The 22,095-nt window shown below is 43.4% G+C and overlaps 1 protein-coding gene across 1 annotated transcript in view; it reads left to right on the top strand.

Moving 5' to 3' along the window:
• The window catches only part of PAX5 (paired box 5), a 279,650-nt gene that overhangs the window by 73,552 nt on the left and 184,003 nt on the right, over positions 1–22,095 (top strand). Inside the window, 1 exon segment of the mRNA XM_006021451.1 lies at positions 18,282–18,457. Within this exon segment, the coding sequence (XP_006021513.1) occupies positions 18,282–18,457 (176 nt within the window).

Below are 22,095 nucleotides of genomic sequence, written 5' to 3'. Positions count from 1 at the left end.
TGTCTGATTTAAAATGAGATTCCAATTTCATCTTTCACTGGGTATTTTTCCACATAACCCAAACATTGATAGAAATTGCTTTTTAAAAGAAATGATTAAAAGATGTATTAAGACATGATGTAGAACTATGTATAAATGATTTTAAAATACTTCAGATGAGATTGTAGGAACCAGTTAAAAAGCACTTTCAAACTGGAGTACATAAAAATAATGTTTGAGTCTGTACAGTATGTCATATAACACATCTTACAAAACAGCGCAGAGAAAAATCAATATCTCATAATCATTTATTAATAAAGTAGTCATGATTGTTATTTTGTTTAAGGAGTTACTGCAGTTATACCCCCCCACTCTTAAATATGTTAGAAATTTTAGAAATATTAACACTCCTTCACGGGTCTTGTTGCCATAGGCAAATTGACCAATGACCATAATTAGTAGCCTGCTGGCATTAATTTGTGATATAGAGCTCATGGAAGTCAAAGAGAACCTTTCCAGAGATTTCAGTGAGCTTTGCATTGGGTCCTCACTAAGTCTTGCTGCCTCATATATTTTGTTGACCTCCTGTTCTGCCTCTCTGACCAAGTCAGTCCTAATTGTATTACATTTTACCTCATTTAGTGCTAATTGAGTTACCTTTTTTCCAGTCTTTATTTTACCTGGTATCCCTTAGGTTTTGGATCCCTTAACAGTGGGAGAAATGTATAATTAGAAATTGCTCTTGTGATACAGTATATTTAAAAAGAAAAATAAACCAGTAAAAGTGCCCACAGTATCAGTATTGCAAACTCAAAGTATTCAGGAATGAGGAATGCAGCTCCAAAAATCTTGTGCCCTTGTTCTCTTATTTTCTGCTTTGGAGGCTATATGACATGCTTTGTGGATAGTTTCAGGCTTTTGAAAGGAAATTTGCAGGGACAAGGAAGCTGAGGTTCTCATATAATCTTGTAACTGAGAGCTGAGAAACACTGAATATTGTTCCATGTGAAAATCAAGAGTTGGAAATGCTGCTTTGTGTAACAGCTTTCCTTGGGGTTTTAACATAAAGTTTGGGAGTGACATCGCAGAAGCTCTGAAGGTGCATAACACAGTGGAACCAAAATTGGCCTGAGATCTTGGGGCAGGGGTTAGGTTAAGTGTGGTTGGGTAATGGAGAGAGCTCTGTGTGCTATGGGACTGAGTTCTATAATGACCTACTTCGCTGGGGAGGAAGGGACATGTAAATGATCCACCTGTAGTATCCCAGCAGAGGTCTCATCTGTCTGTGTGGCAGGAGGAGACAGTGCAGGAACAGAGGGAGTCTACTGGAATCCCTCCCATACTAGCGGGAATTTCAGCTGGCCTGAAGTGTACTGTAAAACAGAAGAACAGCAGTAATGAACACTTGCTTTTTCCTGTTAAAGTGCAGACCTGTGAATGTGAGCACAGGCAGTGCCTGTCTGTAAGACCTTTATTCATGGTGCTGAGTGCTTACATTCACAAACATCCCCATTCAGCTCAGGAGCGTCATTGGCCCGAGGCTTGCTGGAATGCACAAGGGCTACACCATCAGGTTTGTGCTAAGGATTTTTGGATAAGGAGGTCTGAGTTTCCTAGAGTTCTTTTGCTGATCACAGTGCCCTTGAGTGTGGTTGGTGGATGTTGTGTTTAAACTCAAGCTACAAGAAGCATGGTAAGATTTCAACATGGCTGCAGGTGAGTGCCATATATAATCTTCCCAGCCTTCACGGGAGCAAGGAAAATCCTAAAAAAAAATTACTCCAACATAGCTAGTGACTAGAAGAATAGTCCTGGGACAGGAGAGCTGCCCCAGGTATCTCATTAAGATGTTAAGGCTGGAGGCTGAGTAGGGCAGTTGAAGGGCAAAATTCACTGCTAATGGGTGCCAGCAGGCTCATGCCACATGCCAAATTGCTTCCTTCCCTCAGTGCCTGAATTTGTTTGACATCACTGCAGACTGCCTACTGGAATGCTGTGGGACCCTGACTCTTGGCCCCAGGGGGTGGAAGTCCTTGCTATGGATGGCCTGACTGCTCTTGTCATGGTGTACTGTGCAGTGGTGGGGCTGCTTGTGGCCCCTATTACAAGGCTGATGTTTCATTTTATAAAGCAATGCAAGGGGGAGACTTGCATAATGCAAGTATGTTGTCCAGAATGACCTCTCAAAGCTTTTTGAAAGTGGAGGTATCCACTCTTTTCTGATGAAGGAATTAGATTTTTGTACCTACTGCAGATTGGTAGAGCAGGATTTTGTAACTCATTCTGTATGCATCTGCTACTCCTTGGCAGACAAGGTTCCTTGGGTGAATTTGATATCTTTTATTAGACCAACCCAAATGGTTGGAGAATAGTTATTAAGCAAGCTTTCGGGTTCAAAAAGAGCACACACCAACTGCTGCAGCTTCCTGAGCCTGACGAAGGGTTTTTGAACCCGAAAGCTTGCTTAATAACTATTCTCCAACCATTTGGGTTGGTCTAATAAAAGATATCAAATTCACCCAAGGAACCTTGTCTGCCTATATCCTTAGACCAACACGGCTACAACCTAAACCTCTGCTACTCCTTGGAATTCATCTCTCTCTGTCTTGCGGCTCCTATCCACTAGGGACCATTTCTTATGGTCTCATTTACCATAGATTTTAAAGGAAAATCCAGTCTGAATTCCTAAGGAAATAGGGACAAAGTAATTTACTCTGGGAGTCAATGGCACACTGCTGGGCAAAGCTTCTTCTAAGACACCAGTTGTGTCTATCCCACATGGCCATGCTGTCAGGACCTGTACCCATAGGCATCAGTGGAGGGATGCAACCAAGCACCCAGGGCAAAATGGAAGCAGCAACTTCTGGTTCATGATTGCAAATGTGAATGCGAATGGTAGCAGCTGCTTTTTTGCATCCTCCCCCCCGCATTCTGTGATTAGGGTAGTTGCCCCTATTGCCCCCTCCTCCCAGTTACACTACTAACCATGGGGAAGGTAGAGTGCATTTTGTACTAACTTCCCATACACACAAAGGGCAGGATCTTCTTTCACTTTGCACAGCCAAAAGGCATTTAGTCAGCCATGTGGCTACCATTTTTGGCACTTACGCTGGCCTAGTTTGTGATTCTATTCCACGTGCATGGTTGATGTCCACAGAGTTAATGAGCTCACCTAGTAGGCTGCACTGTGACTGGGCAGGTGTGTGGTGCCATACGAAAGTACTGGAATAAACATAAGTCCTGAAACCATAGTTAGACAACAATTCATGACTAGTGGGTATTGGATGTGGGAGGAGAAGGGACATCCCCAAGTTTTGCCCAATAGTCTGTTGGTTATGGGACTTGCCCAGGAAATACAGCACATAGGATCAAGGGCTCTTTCCCCAAAGAAGGTAGGAATTGGCATCTCTCCAGTTTCCCAACACACTGCTCTAAACACCAAGACACAGGTCACACATTATCCAGTCTCCTCTCCAGCCCTTCATTGCACCTTGCATTAACAATCATTGGGTAAAATGGATGGAGAGTAGTGGGAAAGTTTCTGCCCCACTAGCAGCAAGGATCCAGGTTAGGGTTTCATTATTGATCCCTCAAGAACAGAGGCCATCTCACTGAGCCACACATCCTCTGCTTTCTCTTTTCTTCCTGGCCTCACATCTCTCTCTCTTTTTGGCTGTACAGAGTGGGCTAGTAAAGATTAACTTGTGGCCTTGTGGGTAGACCACTGTGCTGGGTGGCAGGAGGTTCAGGTTTAAACCACGTCTGGGTGAGGGGGGCCTAGACTTTGGGTCCCCTCCTTCCTAGATAAGTGCCTTAACTACACAATTGGGCAAAACATTGTTCTTCTACCAGGATTTTTTTTGCTTAGCTGCAGTTTCAAGACTTATGTGTGTATGCTGCTGTGTACCTGCTCAGCCAAGTACAGCATGCTGAACATGCACATCCAAGCTGTGCATGGAATAGGATTGTAAGCAGAGGTGCCGAGTACATGGGGGCCCAAAGGCCCTGGCCTCCCTCGGGAAGAAGGCTGACACCTAAAAGTTTCCACATGTCCATCATCTTAGCTCCCCCCCCAGGCAAAAATAAAAGTTGGCTCCAATGATTGCAAGTGAATGTAAATGCTAAAAAGAACAGTTATGCAGCCTGATAGGTGCCATTTGGGGATTGTGAAATAGGATGCTACTCCCAGAGTGCCTTTGCGGAAGACAGCTCCACTTTGAAAGTGGAGTAAGGTATTTTGCAGTTACTACTTGCTAAAAGTAACTGAGTAACCAACTGGAGTAACTAAGGTTACTGCACTCTAGCTTCCTTCTGTAGACAAACCTGCAGTTGCAGACTGCCTTGTTATAGGTGTGAGACATAAGTATGGATGATAATAACGAATAAGAGAGAAGCAAGGCTGGATGGTGAGTATGGCTACAGCAGGGTATGAGGTTGCATAGCTTCCCTGGGCATCCAGTGGGATGGTTCAGAATTACCTGACCTTTGAAAAATAAAGAGAAAAGTAATAGCAGCAGCCCTCAAGGAATCTCTAGGCATCATAATTCTTCTTGCTTTATCTCCATCCACCGTCTTGTGGCTAGCACTCACCACCTTCTACACTTACTGGGCAAAATTCTGCATGGACTACTTTGCTTCAAGTCAACAGGAGTTGTGTGTATATGCACAAAGACGGAGTTCGGCTCATGGTATAGATAGCATTTTGAAGTACATGAGTGTGAGTAATGCGATAAATAAAGTTCTGTTGTGTTTCTCTAGTTATATACAGTACGATACACAGAATATTACAAGCATGAAAGCAAAAAGCAGAGATGATCAGATGGTGGAAAATTCTAATTGTTACACACTGACATGACTGAGCAGAGGATTTATTTATTTTTTACAGTCATTATGTGTGTAATAATAGTAAAATACATGAAATAAAAAGGAACATTAATGTGAGGCTGTGTAGAAAAAAATTCTCTAAGTTCTTATAAACTTGGACATGAGACAATACACTTCAGTAGGCAGATGCTGATCTCTGTGTATCCAAGAAGAGCAGAACTGGTCCAAGTATATCTAACAGGTCAAGCTTTGAAATGAAGAAGCAATAAGCCAGTGAAATGGTACTATCACCGAAACATGATTGATCAATTGAATTCTATCAGAGACAGTGGACAGTGAGATTAACTCAGGCCTGATAGGTTCAATGAGTTAAAGCATGATGTTCATTTCAGCTTCATTTCACCAGTCTTTGCTTGTGAAATTGGTCAATCAATAGAGGTTGAAGATCATATATATATATATCGGTGACCATCTTATAGGGAATATAATCTAGTGTAGTCAGCTCCTGACTCCGGCTGCCTTCAGTGGGTAATGGAGACAGAGCTGAGACTCTATCAGTGCCACTGAAATGGCCTGATATCTCCTCCAAATGAAAAGTATTTTTGGATCTCTGATGATTTATCTTTTTTCACCCTCCCTCTCACTTTGATCTGCGGCAAAGCCCATACCCATCTGGGAGAAATATAGTGATTTCTCTTGAAAACATTTGTGCGATGATCAGCTATATACACTTCAAAATATAAAGCTTCTTTTTAGTGATATTGCCACCTGAAAAAATAAATAATGGTGTTTAGAAAACTCAAATAAGGTAAATGCAAAGATCTCTCACAGTGTATGCAATTTTGAAATGCTACTCTGATAGTGAAACCAAGTAACTGCCTGCCACAAAGCACAGACAGTGCTGAGGAGATGGGCTGGAAATGCACTTTACATTTTAAACAAAGCCTTCCAAGTGGTAATTAAACAAAGTCTTTATCTTTTCTGGACTAATTTACAGGCATGATACAAGGAAACAAATCACCTTTTTGGCTCCTAGTAATATTTCATTTGCTCATAATGTTTTAAACATAGTGGATAACATCCTTCCTAATTAGCCTGCATCCTCTTGTAAGGTGAAGTAATTAGGTATGATACCAGGTAATGAAGTTGGACAGTACAAATTAGAGACAGAAACCATGTCCTTTATGAATACAAGCTGTTCATGTGATTGGTTCTTTACCTTCCTGATTAACTCTTTAAAGCTGTACAGGTACTTCAAAAAATAACCCAGCAAGTTTGCTTTGCTGCAATAAAAACATAACCTTTTACTGAATCTACAGAATGACTCCACAAAGATACATATTGTGCTGCACCACTGTTACAAGTAGCCCTGAAAAAATGTTGAATATGGACTTTACACCAGATCCTTTGGTGATATAAATCGGCTTAATTCCATTGTGGAACTGTATTGATTTACACCAGCTAAGAATCTGTCCTGTAATATTTTGAAGTTCTATAATCATTAGTATCCTGTTACATATTATAAATTGCTATTTTCTATCTCTAGATGAGCAAAGACAGACTGGAGTTGATCTTTCTTTATTTTAGGTCTGCCTATTGGTGGTATTTTTGAAAATATAAAGCTATAGTTCTAAGTTCATTTAGGATTTTAAAAACTGCCTAAGTGTCTTACAAGCACAAGTATCATTAATGCTTCTAATTTTATTAAGCCAAAATGTTTAAAGATATTTAGGCACATATATCCTATTTTAATCAATGGAAGCTAAACATCACATTCCTTTACAAATCTGGGTCTTAGACATTTTTAACAATCTTATGCATACTCTATTGATGTGTGAAATCTATTAGGGATATGAATTTGACTGTAAACTGCATTCCTAAAGGTAGATCACAGCTTAGTAAACCCTTTAAAGGAATATCACTATTACTTAGGTCCTCCTCCAAAATTTTTTTTTAAATAAAAAAGACCTAATATTCATGGGTATTATTCAAGCAACTCAAATTGCAGATTGTCAGCAAAATATATAGATGACACCTTCCTGAAGGTGGTCCTATTATACTCCTTACTCTATCTAGGCTATTTACTGACTTTTATTCACTGTAAGGACTCCTTTACTAGCCTGTATGTACGCATCTATGAGATGTTTATGCGCAGTTAACTAATTAGTTGCTCAATAAATGTCTTGGTGTCTACATATGTGTCCCTATTAGGTTGGAGTAAACTAATTTACTCCGCAACAGGATAGTAATTGTAAATACAGGCTGCTGACAGAAGTGAGGGAAAACCCCCCCAGTGCTTTGCTGAAAGTGGAAGCATGTTAGTTTGACCTGGCTCTCCAGCTGAACATGGAATAGGATTGCAAGCAGAGGTGCCAAGTACGTGGGGGCCCGAAGGCCCTGGCCTCCCTCAGGAAGAAGGCTGTCACCTGAAATGCTTAAAACTTTCCTCATGTCCATCATCTTGGAGTGGGTACTTCAGCAGGGCTTTTTGGTGCTTTTATCTAAAGATGATTCAATCAGCTATTAGATAAAAGTGCCAAAAAGCCATGCTGAAGCATGTGAGCTCTACAGACATTGGGCGAGCCGGGTCAAACTAACACAATGCCTCTTTTGGGCATGTGCTACACTCGGCACAGGGCTGCACTGAGTTTAAAGTAAAGCACTGTTTTTTGCTTCTTTTTTTATTCCTGGATGCACATTCAAACGGTGTGTCCAGGAGCAATAAACTCCGAAGCAATAAACTCTGCAGTTTATTCATGCACAATAGTAGCACATGTAGACATGCCACGTGTTGATTTTTATTAGCCTGCAGCTGCCTGAACTAGTTCAGATTTATTCAGAATAGTGGTTGACTTTTCTTGCTAAATTAGAGATAATTTTGGGGGGTAAATCAAAAATACAGAGGAGGAGTTTGTATCATTGCTCATTAATCTGTGGATGGTAATATAGAGAGATGTCACTGTCCCTGCTTCAGCTGTATTCATGGGCCAGGGGAAGCGTGAGGATTATCAGGGATGCTAGTGAGACTCCTTGATCAACAGGAAACATCCCTTTCACAACTATGGGCAAAATCAAACCTTTCAAGCTATGAGTTTGTCTGTAAGTGAGACTACATGGTCCCCTAAGGGGGTAAGACCCTCTGCCCCCACTTTTGTGGGATACCTAGACCCTAGGGCTAGGAATATGGGATTTCTCAGGTAAACAAACACAGATTCTGGGCAGGGTGGGGAGAAGGAGCCCTAAGCACTGACCTGTATAAGCAAGCAAGAGCATGTAGATTGTTGTAACTTGTTGCTGATCAAGGGTAGGAAAATCTTACTAACCCCAGAGAATGAGGGGGAACGTGGGAGGGAACTAGGTCCAGGAATAGATGACTTGGAGGCACAGTGCTTCCTGGGGTGTCTGTTTACCAGCCCATGCTATTTCTCAGCTTTTATACCAGGAAGCCCTGGGCATAAAATCTAGGCACATGGATGGATTAATAATTTGTTTTGGGAGAGTGCCCCTTCTTGAATGAAGGAGAGCATTGTGCCTGCCTTCTTCATTAGCATATCTGGAAAGATGCCATTGGATTAGGAACTAATTGTTTTTCAGAGTAGGTGGGTACACATGCACTGTTACTATCAACAAAATATAACCCTCTGAGGTGGATGCAATGAGTATATGAAAAATGTTTTTACCACTCCCTGGAGCCTATTTATGACCCAAACTGTTTCAAACATGCCAGTGGCATTTTAATTAACAAAGATGTTCTGGTGTATTTAAACAATGCATGATGTTAATGATAATTGTCTTGCATTTATATAGTATCTTTCAGCCAGATGCATCCCAAAGACCCGTATATTTCAGATAGATAGATAGATACTGTGCTATAGGAACTATGTTGCCAAATATTGTCATGAAACCACGTCCGTAGTGAAAAACATGGGGTTTTAAAAACTGGGCAGCAACAGTGAGTAATAGCTAGAGAAGAAGTGAAAAAGAATGCTGCTCCCTTTTGAAACTTAATGTATGGGCACGTACAGAGGGAAGGTGGGCTGAAGGGTAGACAAAATGTAATTACCAAGGCTGGAAAGTGGCCAGGACAATGGTGCCAAAAGCACTTCTCTTGTAAAACACATCAGGGGCTCTTTGGCCACAAGTAATCAAAATGGTTTCTATGTAATTTTTGCCTGTACATACCTACTGACAATGCACCATGTACTACATGTTTGAGATAGACTCAAACGGGTTGTGCTCAGAAAGCACTCCACTTTTCAAACATTGCAAAGGACAGATGCTGGTCCAAACTAAGGGCATCTTTACATGTGCTCTGGTGGCAGGGGGCTCTTTAATTAGAGTGGCTCCGAGAGCCGCTTTAATTAAAGCATGTACAGTATCTTGTGTATTTGATGTCCTGTTCTTCAAAATGGCACTGGGAGTTGAAGCGCCCCTGCTGCCATTTTGAAGCATAGGGATGCTTAATACACAAGATGCAGAGGCTGCTGGAGCATGCTAATTAGGACACTCCAGCAGACTTGATTAATCAAGTCTGCTCCGATGTGCAATAATTACAGTGTGTCGGAGCAGTGTCCATGCACATCTGCAGGCACCCTAAGGTCTTTGTATGCAACTGGAGTGGTGCAGTGCAACCTGAAAAGGCCTCTAAAAGGGCAAATAAACATTACCTTTATGTGGAAGGATCCAAAATGGGAGTCAGGAAGGTGTCTCATTATTTTTGTTAGTTGATTTGTAGTCAAGCTAGAGCAGGGGTGGGCAAAATACAGCCTGCAGGTTCGATCCAGCTCAGCAAAGGATTTTATCTGGCTGGCAGAGAGTCCCTTGGCTCTGCCTGGACCAGGAGTGGGGGGCAGCCTAGACCATGGTATGTGTGGCTGGTCCTGCCACCCCCAGACATGGGGTGGGGTGGGGGCAGCGCAGCAGCTGGACTTGGCTTCCTGGCAGCCCCCACAGCAGTGGCTCACTTTGCCCGGCTGCCACTTTGAGTCCAGCATACACCCACTGCTGGGGGTCCCAGTCAGAGCAGGCAGGTGGATGGGTGGGGTTTCCACAGAGCTGGACTAGGACTCCTGAGGGCAGGGCACATTTGGGGCTGGGTTATGGGTGGGTGGGCAGGGAGTGGTGTCTGGAACCAGGATGGGTGGGTGGGTGAGTCCTGGTGCCGGGGCTGTGGCCGGGGTCACAGGACACTATTCCCCACCCACCCACCCACCCACAGGTCCATCTCATCTGCTCGGCTGAGTGCACCCAACCCTTGGGGGACCCAGGCTGGGTTTCCATGGAGACCTTTCCTGTCTGCCTGCTCCATCTGGTGCTCTTGGCGGTGGATGTAGGGCAGACTGGTCCAGGTCCAGATAGGTCTCTGCTGACATGCTGGGACAGCACCCCTCCTCCCCTCATCACCATGCCGGGTGGGATCAGCACCCCTAGCCCTGCCACAACAGCTCACTGAAGCTCCTTAAGTGGCTCTCCAGCCCAAATAATTGCCAACCCCTGAGCTAGTGGCTTTAGGTAGGTACTGTACAAACAGAGAACCAAAAATCATGCTCTGCCTCAAAGACCTTAAAGTCTAAGTGTGTTGCTGGCCATGTGTCAGTCTCTCCAGTGCCTCAGTATTGGGGGTTGGAACAAGTGCTTGTGAACCAGGGTGTATCTGAGGATTTACCTTTGAACATTTCTGATTCTTTTTATTGAGCATAAAGGCACAGGATGCTGAAAGAAAATGACAGGTTTCTGAAAATGAGAACCAAGGGATCTGTAAAGAAAGAGTTATATATTGAACTTCCTAAAAGGCATTTGCTAAGGCTGGAAATAGTCTTTGTCCCAATCACATCCCAGCTCATTTTACCTCTTGACATTGGTTTCTTTTGCATTATCATCTCCAGTCAGGTCTGGAGTTTCCAAGCCATTATAATTTTGCTTCTCCCTGTTTATCCAGTCTCCTCTCTAATTGTGTTGCCCTGAGCTCCTGTCTCTCCTGCTGGCTTTACCACCCTAGAGAATCTGTTTTCTTGCTTCTGTCATAGCCAACTCCATACTTCTTCCACGTTGTACCCCCACCCTCATTCATCATGTTTTCTTCCCAGAGAGCTCTGAATGAGCATCCTCTTCTTTTCCACACCCTGCTTGGCATTTCCACGGTGATGACTACAAGAAGTCAGCTACCTAGTGCTGACCTGGTCAAGGAGCAGTCAGTAATAGTTGCTGTTGGCCATTATATATATATATAAGCATCCTGTATATTGCAAGATTGAGTATATTTAATTGCATTCTTTCTTTCTACCTTTCTTATAGCACTTAGCTTTGTCTGCTTTTTGGCCAGGGACCTCGTCATCCTGGGTACAAAACTTAGGAGAAAGGGGCCTTGATTCTGATCCAGGAACACCCATCCCAAAGATAAATCACTGCATGAGAATTAATTTTAATATGGCTCAACCTAGTTCAAAGGCACGCACAAAAAAAATCAATGGATATGCTCAGGGCAGATACTTAGAGGTACAACTGTTGCCAGAAGAACATGAATCTGCTGCACCATATTTAAAAAAAAAAAAAAAAGATCTAATTATACATGTGATCTTTGGATATATAAACAAAGCAGGAACCATGAGGAACAAATGGACCATTTACCAGGTCATTTTTAATCTGCGATCATTTTGCTCCTTTGCTTACACCTTTTAGGCCAAAATTGTATAAAGCTTTAACTTCAGTGCCAAATTGTGAATAACGTTGGTTTAACCTGAAATTTAAAGCCAGCATTTCCATGCTCCAGAGACAGGGTCTCCCTGGCCTTTTGCTACCATGCAGCTAGCAACCAGAATTTTAATTTTATAAGCTATGGTTGACTAAACCCAGCACTAGGTCTATTAGATATTATTTGATTTGGAATAGAAAAAAAGATTTAAAGATACACTGCTCCCTTATATACCTTTGTATCTTTTCACACTTCTGTGCACATGCTTAGACATTCTATTCAAAGGACAAGGTTCAGATTTTCCTCTTTGCAATAAAATTGACCTTAACACTGTTACATAAACCTATGTTAGCTACCCTGATTGAAATCACAATGACTATATTTAAACAGGTAAATAAAAAGTGGTGATGGCTTAAAATGTTAGCTAAATGGTAAGAAGATTTCTCTTTCCTGTTTTGTCTTCCTAAAATCCATCATGTGTCCTGTAGCACCCGTTAGTTTGCAATGCTAGACCAGGTTTACAGAAATAGCTAATGGTTTTAAATGTCTGGAGACTTGGGTATTTGAGACACCTTAAAGAGGTCTAGCTTTCTAAGCGTGGGTGTTCAGCATGTTCTGAAAATTAGTCTGTTTTTAAATTGTCTCAAGTCAGGTATTCAAAAAATCAGTAGCACTTCTCAACATACATTGTACTGCTGTAGTTTCATAGTTTTATAGTAGTTTCATAGTAGCTAGGGTCAGGAGGGACCTGAACAGATCATCTAGCCTGACCCCCTGCCACAGGCAGGAATGAATGCTGGGTTCACGAGACCCCAGACAGGTGATCATCTAACCTCCTCTTGAATATGCCCAAGGTAGGGGCGAGGACCACTTCCCTGGGAAGTTGGTTCCAGATTTTGGCCACCCTAACTGTGAAATATTGCCTTCTGATCTCTAACCTAAACCTGTTCTCCATCAACCTATTACCATTGTTCCTCGTCTCCCCAGGTGGTGCTGGGGAGAAAAGGGCTCTACCTATTTGCTGTTGATCTCCCCTGATGAGTTTGTAGGCAGCCACCACAAACTGGGGTGTTTGGCATGGAGGACTGGTCTTCTCATGGGCTGAAAACTGGTTAAAAGATAGGAAATAAAGGGTAAGACTAGAAGGTTTTTTTCCCAAATGGAAAATGGTAAACAGTGGGTATCCCAGGAATCTGTGCTAAGATCTGCACTGTTCAGCATATACATAAATAATCTGGAAAAGGGGGTAAACAGTTAATTGACAAAGTCTGCAGGGGAGACAAAATTATTTTATGTAGACAACTCCAAAGCAGATGGGAAGAGTTAGATAAAGATCTCACAAATCTGAGTGAGTGGACAACAAAGAGGCAGATAAAATTCAGCATTGGAAGTGCAAAGTAACACCCATGAGAAAAACAAATTACTTTAATTATCTATATACAGCAGTGGGCTTTGGCTTACCCATTACCAGTCAGGAAAGAGATCTTGGAGTCATTGTGAAGAGGTCTCTCAAGGCACTGTCTCAATGTGTGATAGCAAATAAAATATTAGGAATCAGTAGAAATAAAATTGAAACAAACCAGAAAACATAACTAGGCTAATCTATGGTGGACCCACTTCTCAAACACTGAGTGCATTTTTGGTAACCTTAAAAACAATACAGTTAACAGCAAAGGGACACAGCTAGGTGCCCAAGGCACAGGGGCAGTGGTGACTTCCAGATGCCACCGTGACTGGGATTGCAATTGCACAGCTACCAGCAGCAGCCACTTTTTTGCACCTGCCCGCTGCCGCCAAGTCAGTGCCTGGAACAGTTGCTCTGTTCACCCTGCCCTACTTACACCACTGAATATAGTATAGGTAGAAAGGTAAAGAGAAGGGTAACAAAGATGGTCAGGGGAGTGAACATTTCTCATAGAGTCACAGAGAAGTAGAGCTGGAAGGTACCTCAGAGGTCATCTAGACCAACCCCTGCCTGAGGCAGGATCATCCCTATCCCAACCATCCCATACAACCATAATCTAAACTCTACATAAGACCACCCTCAACACTGAGACCCTAACCTGCCACAGGTAAAGCAAGGGAACCCCAACAGCCAATGTACTGCTTCTATAAAATGTTGTCAATATATTCACAAGACATCGTGGGCAGAGGGCCACACCCCCCATTACAGAGGAAGGCTGCCCCCCTTCCCACTCTGTACCAATTTAACCATGGGATAAAATTCCTTCCTGACTCCAAATACAACGATCGGTCTGACCCTGAGCAGAGGGGCAAGACCCTCTAGCCAGGAACATTTGGCTTTGCTTCTAGCAAGAGAATCAGCACACACCAGTTGAAGTTCCTAGCCTCAGCTATAGCCAACACCCAATGCCTCTAGGGAGGCTTAAAAACACCTACATGCAGCAGAAAAAAGGAAGTGGGGGGTGGGGTGGGAGCAACCAGCAAAGCCCAGAAGGCATAGGAAATACCCATGGTAGAAAACAGGCATACCTGTACCTAGTTTATTCCCAACCAGTGACTGTCCAACTTCTTCTTAAAGACCTCCAGTGACAGAGAGAGTCCAAAACTTCCCTAGGTAGTCTATTCCACTGCCTCACTGTTCTCACAGTGAAGATTTTTTTTTTCTGGATATCCAATCTAAATTAATTTTGCTGCAACTTCAAGCTCACATCCTCCTTTCTGCAGCAAGAGAGAAAAGGTGTTTTCCTCTTCTTTATGGCAGCCCTTCAAGTATTTGAAGACTGCTATCATGTTCTTTCATAAGCATCTCTTCCGCAGCCTGAACATGCCTAGTTTATTTAGCCTCTCCTCATAATTTGCCTTCCAAGCCCCTGATCATCTTCGTTGGCCACCTCTTGACCCTCTCTAATTTCTCCACATCCTTTTAAAATTGTGGAGCATGCAGTAGTTCAGATGAGGCCCAGTCAGTGCCGAGCAGAGAGGCACTATTACTTCCCATGTCTTCTACTAATACTTCCAGTGATGCATCCCAAAACTACATTGGCCTTCTGTGCAGCTGCATCGCACTGGGGACTCATATTAAGTTAATAAACACTTTGAACAGCACCAGGCCCAGGCCCCTGTGGGACTGCAATCAAAACCTCTTGCCATTATGATATAGATCCATTAACAGTTACCCTTTGCTTGTGGCTATTGATCCAGTTATCTATCCACCTAGTAGGAGTTTTATCCAGCCCACATTTCTCCAGTTTGTTTATGAGAAGGTCATGCAGGACCTGGTCAAAAGCCTTGCTAAAGTTCAGATACACTATATCTACCGCATTCCCTTCATCCACCGAAGCAATTACTTTGTCAAAGAAGGAGATCAAGTTTGTTTGACATGATTTGTTTTTCATAAATCCATGCTGGATGCTTGTGATCAGTCTTTTTCTCCTCCAGATGCTTGCAAATGCCCTTCCTTAGGATATGCTCCAGCAACTTCCCAGGCATTGAGATGAGGCTAACTAGCATGTCATTTCCTGGGTCCTCCTTGCCTTTTTTTGAAGGCAAGGGCACTACATTGGCCCTTTTTCATTCCTCTGGTACCTGGTCTGTCTCCCACGACTTCATGATGATCATTCCCTGGGACTCCAAGATCTCCTAGGAGGAGAGTCTGAAAAGACTAGGGGCCAGATTCTATTCTAACTGCTAGGCACTTAAGTGGACGTAGGTGTCTAAGTATGATTAAATTTCACCCTGCTCAAGTCCCTGAAAAACTATTAATGCAAAAGGTGTGTGGGTCCTCCTCCCCTTCCTGCTTTTTTTGTGACTCACACTGTCATCCTACCCTTAAGACTATTACAGAATTAGTTGCATTAATGGATTTTCATGACTCAAACTGGGCAGAATAGAATTGCACTTAGGTTCCTGTGTCCACTTTCATGTTCAATAGGTGATATAGAATCTGGCTCTTGGACTCTAATGTAAAAAAGATGGCAGGGGAGGGGGGTATATGATAGAGACCTATGAAACCACAAATTATTTGGAAAAAGTAGACAAGACTAATCTGTGGTGATCACCACCACAAGACATCATGGAGGCCAATAGTATAATCAGGCTAAAATTGAGATTAAACAAGTTTACAGAGGATAGACCCAGGTTGGGGTATGGAAACACCATAGTCATAGATAGAACCTCAGTCTCAGGACATCCATTACTATATGATGGTTGGTAACTAGGAAGTTTGGACTCAGTGGGCATATCCCCACAAGTGGGAACATGTGTTTCCCTGGGGACAAGTAGCAGTGGTACACATTGTGCTGCTGCTACTTGTCTCTGGGGAATGCTTGTGTCATGCACACTCTGGAGCATGGCACGTTGCCCTGGGTGGGGTAGGCGAGGCTGGGACTATCAACTGTGCTGGCCTCAGTAGACTTACCTGGGGTCCTGAGGGCCTCCAGGAGATGCAGCCATAGCTCTCCTGCAGCAGGGAACCTTGCTGGCAGCTGGAGTGTGGCTTTGACTGGCCAGACTCCAGTTTTGGGTGGAACGCGCTGCTGCCACGTGTACTGCCCTGCTTTTTTTACACATGGGTTTTTTGACCCCAGGATCTCCTGGGGTCAAAAAATCCACCCATGCTGCAAAGTAGCAGTGTGGGGAATGCCTGCATGTCTGGTGTTGCATACCACGTATTAATGCTCAACTGGACACACCCAGTGGGTGCATCCAGCCATGTGTACATGTGCAGTTTGCAGCACCACAGTTATTTGAGGCACAGCAAACTGCATGCAGTGCATGTGCAACCATTCACCAGACTGCTAATTTGTAGCACTGTGCCAAAATTTGACACCAGGAAATCCCAGTGTCAAAAACAACCTCTGCAAAAAAAAGTGGCATGGCGCACGCTCCAGGAGCATGCGTCAGCAGGCATGGAGGCTCAGTCCTCCAGGGAGATGCTCTGGCTGCTGGCTAGAGCATCTCTTGTCTTCTAGTTGTTTCCCAGCTCCTCTAGCATGCTGGGGGCCAGAAAATGGCCATTTGCCTGAAGTGGAGCATTTTGTCCTGCACTAACCCCATGTTCACGGGCTTACAAGAAGAGGGTGCCACTGCTATTTTTGTGCCACAGCAAATGCACACCCCTGCATGTGCATGCTCATCTGGTCGCACCCAATATGGCAATTCTTATTTTCTTTTCTTATATTCTTATGGACTTCAATGGCAGGAGCAAGGAGGGAGGCAAGCTTGGGGCTTACAAGAAGAGGATTTATTGAAGAGACTCTTGCCATCAGAAAATTGAATTGATACAGAACCTGTAGCAACAATTGCCAATGTGTAGTATTGCTGATGACTTTCATGAGGGGAATCATCTTAACTATAGATAAATCCTTGCCTTATAGGGTGTATTCACTTTATATAGCTCCAAACTATCACTAATACTTGTTCCATTGCTTCAAATTTGCTTAGTCTTCTTGGTAACCCAGAGTGGATGGCCCTCACAATTTCATTGCAAGATTTGTAATATCTGGTGTTTTCCGTCTAACATCTCAGCTTCTGGAATCACATGAATATTGGAGAACCTCAGCTTCCATTTCATAAAAGAAGTACATTTCTAGTCCACATGGTGGCAGGGAAAAACATGAAAAGGCAACTGAGTCCACTTTAAAGCCTCAGAAACCAAAAATGCAAATAACAACAACCCAGAGCTTATTAAATGTTAAATATTTTTTGCGATTTTTGGAGACTGACACATTGGTTTTGAATCTTTTGCCTGGCAGTATGGCTAAGGAATTTAGCCAGTCTCTGCCAAATGGATTGGCCCTGAAAACCCACCTTGATCCTGAGGAATCTAACTTTCTATTACTACCATCAAATGCAGTGAAGATGAAAAAGTGATAGCATAGTAGCAAACACTGTCCCAAGGTTGGATTGTGAGGCAGGAGCCTGCAAGGCAAGCATGCCAGACCCCATGAGGGTGTAGTCAGGATTTCTGTTGGCCAGTGGCAGCGCACCCTTTGATAATAGGGCTTCCAGTAGTCAGTGCTAGTGGTTCTGGGATTGGCTGCCTGAAAAAGGTAGTGCTGGGTGCAGCTAGGTTTCTTCTTGGCCTTCCTACCCCATTGCTATGAATGGATTAGATTGCAAACCTAAGTACGAGATTGAAAGTCATCAGTGAAAAATTATGCTTGCAGTCTGTCTGTGACACCTATACAGTACTGATGGAGGAAGCAGTGAGACATATATTTTTGTGTGTGTCTGACTGAGGAATTGAAAAAACGCAGGCCTATTGCAATTTGCTTAGTACAACAAATTACATAGCACTTATGCTGCTGTTCATTGCAGCGCTGAACCTGTAGGAATTATGAATATGGTAACAATGAGAGCAACCCACATTTGTGTTTCTGAGCATAGAAAATGACCTTTCAAATAGTTACAGATGAGAGTCAGCTTGGCTGTGGTGTCAAATAGATACTGTGTGTTCTGTTTTGTCTTCAGACCCCCATGCTGTGTGTTGCTAGGTATCAGGATAAAGGCACCTTCTGCCAGAAAATGTCAATTTATACCTTTTGGTGAAAGTATTTACAGCATCTTATGACCACATGCAAAAGTAGTGACACAATGTGCTTAATACATTGTGCTAAAGATTTGTTGTCAGAAAATACACAACAGAGTATCTGCTGCACCAATACAACTTGCTCTTAACCCTGGAGAGTCTATTTTGTCCTTTTAGCATACTGATACCCACATGTAATCAAAAGACACAGTAGAACAAAGCAAGATGCTTCAGTGTTATGTCTGTGCTTGTAATTCCTTTTTATTCTTCTGTATATTTTGTCCTTTTTGAAAGGTATTCAGGAATCTCCAGTACCAAATGGCCATTCCCTCCCGGGTAGAGATTTCCTTCGGAAGCAGATGCGAGGAGATCTTTTCACTCAGCAGCAGTTAGAAGTGTTGGATCGAGTCTTCGAGAGGCAACATTATTCTGACATTTTCACAACAACTGAACCCATCAAACCAGAGCAGGTACTATTGTCAACTGCCCAAGCTTTCCAAGTACACACTTCTGGGCTGTAGGCTCACTTTTGCTTGAAATTATGCAGCATTTAATACTTATGCTTTAACTAGGGAAAAGAACAAAGGAAAGGGGGTGCCATACTGAACTGTGTTCAAAGAAGTACATAGGTGTCTTAGAGATGTGTACATTAAACCAAGAAATAGAAAAGTAGTTGCTGCTTACAGAATATAAAATGTTTTTGGGATGAAATTGGAGTTGATGTTGCAGTTGGATCACACATGTTTAAAGTGTTTGGAGTCTGTATTGGATGTTCTTATTACGTTTATGGCAGGGTTTGCAGATACCAAGGACCGCAGTTTCAAAATTGCATGCTATTTTGGGTGCATATGGACTGTTATTGTGCATTTGTACCCAAACTGGATGTTTTGCACAAGTAAATGGCCAGTTAGTTGTCTATTTGGCTACGTCCAGACAAAGCCATGATTTCTGTGTACCACTGGGTATTGCATCTGCAGGTTATTTGTGGAGTTATGAGAAATATGGCCCAGATATATTTTTAGGAACCTCTTACATTTTTGCCCCTGTTTCAGACAGCGAAAAGTTCTGTCTCTGATTTCCAAGTAGCTGGTTTTTGTTGTTGTTAAACCACTGTTTAGCCCCAGCTGTAGGACAAGTTCTTACTAGCCTCTATCTGAGGTAGCCATGTAGCTTGTGCTGTCATTTCAACTCTAGGATACATTAGCTACTTTGCCTGTGTTTAGCAATGCATCTGGCTACTTGTCAATCATCTCCTGGATTTCCTGTGTTCAATCTGCATTCCTTGCATGATGAAAACATGGGAAAACAAATAATCTCCTGCTGGCACACGTGAATTAGGGCCCTGGCAGGGTTTTTAGAGATTCTGATAGGGGCACAGAAATGGGGAAATATATGTTGCATTCAGTTCTTTGATGCTAAAAGTTCTGCAGTAGAGTGGAAATCTCACATACCTTCAAACTCTAAACACACTAATTTTTCTTAATTTCTCCCCAGTTCAACCTTCAAATATTGAAGAAGCAGCTTCTGACTCATGTTGTCCCTGTAACAGTTTGCAGTCTTTAGAAATGCTGCAATCCGCTGTGTTCAGCTGAACACACCTGGAAAAAAGTGCCAGGAGTGCTCAGTTAATAATGGGGTTGTTTTGAACCTAGTTCAATAAACCAAAGAAACAACTGAGACTAGGGAAAGTGAAATGCCTTCATATACCACTAGATGGTGATTATTCCATCCCTAATACTTGTGGTAACTTTGAGACACTAGCACAGCATCTGCCCATATTGTAGGCTGTTTCAGAGTTGGTTATATGCAAGCCTTTTGTTGTCAGTTCTCTCCCAGTTTCTTGCATTTCCATGTCACCAATAATTACAAAGGAAATGCTGTGGTGGAAAAAGCTACCTGACAACATTTCTGAGTCTTCTAGATTCTGAAGGATCTGCTGTTACTCAGAATCTGAGTACAAAGTCAAAGTACAGAGTGTAGCAACAAATCTAGAAACAGGAGTTTCTGCTGGTTACCACCTGATACACTCAGCAGAACAGGGACTCAATCCAGGGGTGCTCCTAAGCCACCTTGATTATCAAATAATGGAATATTCAATCTACCTGCCGCAAAGAGAGATCACATCTGATCTGCTCTTTCTGTGTTTTGGTGGGCAGATGTACTGATTACAGTCAGAAATTAGACTGGAGGTATGGACCCCCTCACTGAACTGAAGGCCTGATGCTCTGAGGTGCTGAATACCTGCTGGGAGATGCTATGTTAATGACTGCAGAGGGCTTTCAGCTCCTTGCGGGAACTAGGCTCCAGAGAGTTTTATATATGTGGAGGTAGCAGATTGATTGCCTCAAATAAAGATGAGCACATTCATTTGCTCAGAAGAGCTCTGACTCAGGTTTTTGATTTTCAGAACTGGCTGTGGCTGTTGTCAGCGTGGTACAAAACAGAATATTCACAAGTATGAAAAGAGAGAAAAATTGCAGCACTAAGCCACAGTGATGCTATGCTCAGAACCACTTCTCAGTCCCTTATAGCAACCACAAGATTATGCCTGATCTCAGTCCTAGGAGAAGCAAACCTATCATTCCAATACAAAACCTACTGAAACAGAAAATCTGTCTGTTTCCATTAATAAGACTGAAAGAAATCAATTACAAAGAAAGCCTTAATCACTTGAAGGGGAAAATCAGAAATATTCCTGCCATATATAGCTCAAGGACCTGATCCAAAGCTGATTGAACTTAATGGAAAGAGTTTCATTGCATTCAGAGAGCTCTGGGTCAGGTGCTAAATGAGCAGTGGGCATAAAGAAAAATTAGTGACTGCTGAAGACGAGGCACCATACCACGCCTGAAATAAGTCAGGATTGCCCAGCATTGGTGGAATGTGGATGAGTTCTGGTCCGTTCTTAAAATAAGCTGCCTGCTCCTTAACTGATATTCTACACTGTAAGCATTTGCAGTGATGCCAATAAGACCTTCTGGGCTAAGTGCTACTTCTCTGGTGAAATGTGCTACTTCTCGGGAAACTATAGGCCAGTCAGTCTTACCTCAATCCTGGGCAAGCTGTTCGAGAAAATTATTCTGGCACACATCCAGGAGGGGCCAGCAGGGAAATGCATGCTCAGGGGCAACCAGCACGGGTTCATCAGCGGCAGGTCATGTCAGACCAACCTGGTGGCCTTCTACGATCAGGTCACTAAATCATTGGATGCAGGGGTAGCAGTGGATATAGTCTTCCTGGACTTCCGGAAGGCTTTCGACACTGTCTCTCACCCCGTTCTCATTAGGAAACTGGGGGACTGTGTCGTAGACACCCACACAGTCCAATGGGTCACCAACTGGCTAGAGAGCCACACCCAGAGGGTGGTAGTGGATGGGTCCTTCTCAGCCTGGAAGGACGTGGGCAGTGGGGTCCTGCAGGGCTCGGTCCTTGGGCCCGCCCTGTTCAACATCTTCATCAGTGATTTGGATGAGGGGGTGCAAAGCACCCTGTTCAAATTTGCTGATGATACCAAGATGTGGGGGGATGTGGGCACAATAGAAGGGAGCAACAGGCTACAGTCGGACCTTGACAGGTTACAAGGATGGGCGGAGGAGAACAGGATGGGGTTCAACACAGACAAGTGCAAGGTGATGCACCTGGGGAGGAACAACCGGCACCATACGTACAGGCTGGGGAACTCCCCTCTTGTCAGCACGGAGGTGAAAAAGGATCTTGGAGTCATTATTGACTCCAAGATGAACATGGCTCAGCAGTGTGGGGAGGTGGCTAGGAAGGCCAACTGTACCTTGTCGTGCATCCACAGATGCATCTCAAGCAGGACCAAGGAGGTGATCCTCCCCCTCTATGCGACACTGGTCAGGCCGCAGCTGGAGTACTGCATCCAGTTCTGGGAGCCGCACTTTAAGAGGGATGTGGACAGCATCGAGAGGGTCCAGAGGAGGGCCACTCGCATGATCAAGGGACAGCAGGGCAGGTCCTATGAGGAAAGGTTACGGGACCTGAACCTGTTCAGCCTCCAGAAGAGAAGGCTGAGGGGGGAATCTTGTGGCCTGCTATAAACTAGTCAGGGGGGATCAACAGGCACTGGGGGAGTCCCTGTCCCCCC

The sequence above is a fragment of the Alligator sinensis genome, unplaced genomic scaffold (assembly GCF_000455745.1).
Source record: "Alligator sinensis unplaced genomic scaffold, ASM45574v1 scaffold434_1, whole genome shotgun sequence".
In the NCBI taxonomy this organism is placed as follows: domain Eukaryota; kingdom Metazoa; phylum Chordata; order Crocodylia; family Alligatoridae; genus Alligator; species Alligator sinensis.
The sequence above is the reverse complement of the archived record's forward strand: the minus strand, read 5'-3'. Positions and strand labels throughout refer to the sequence as shown.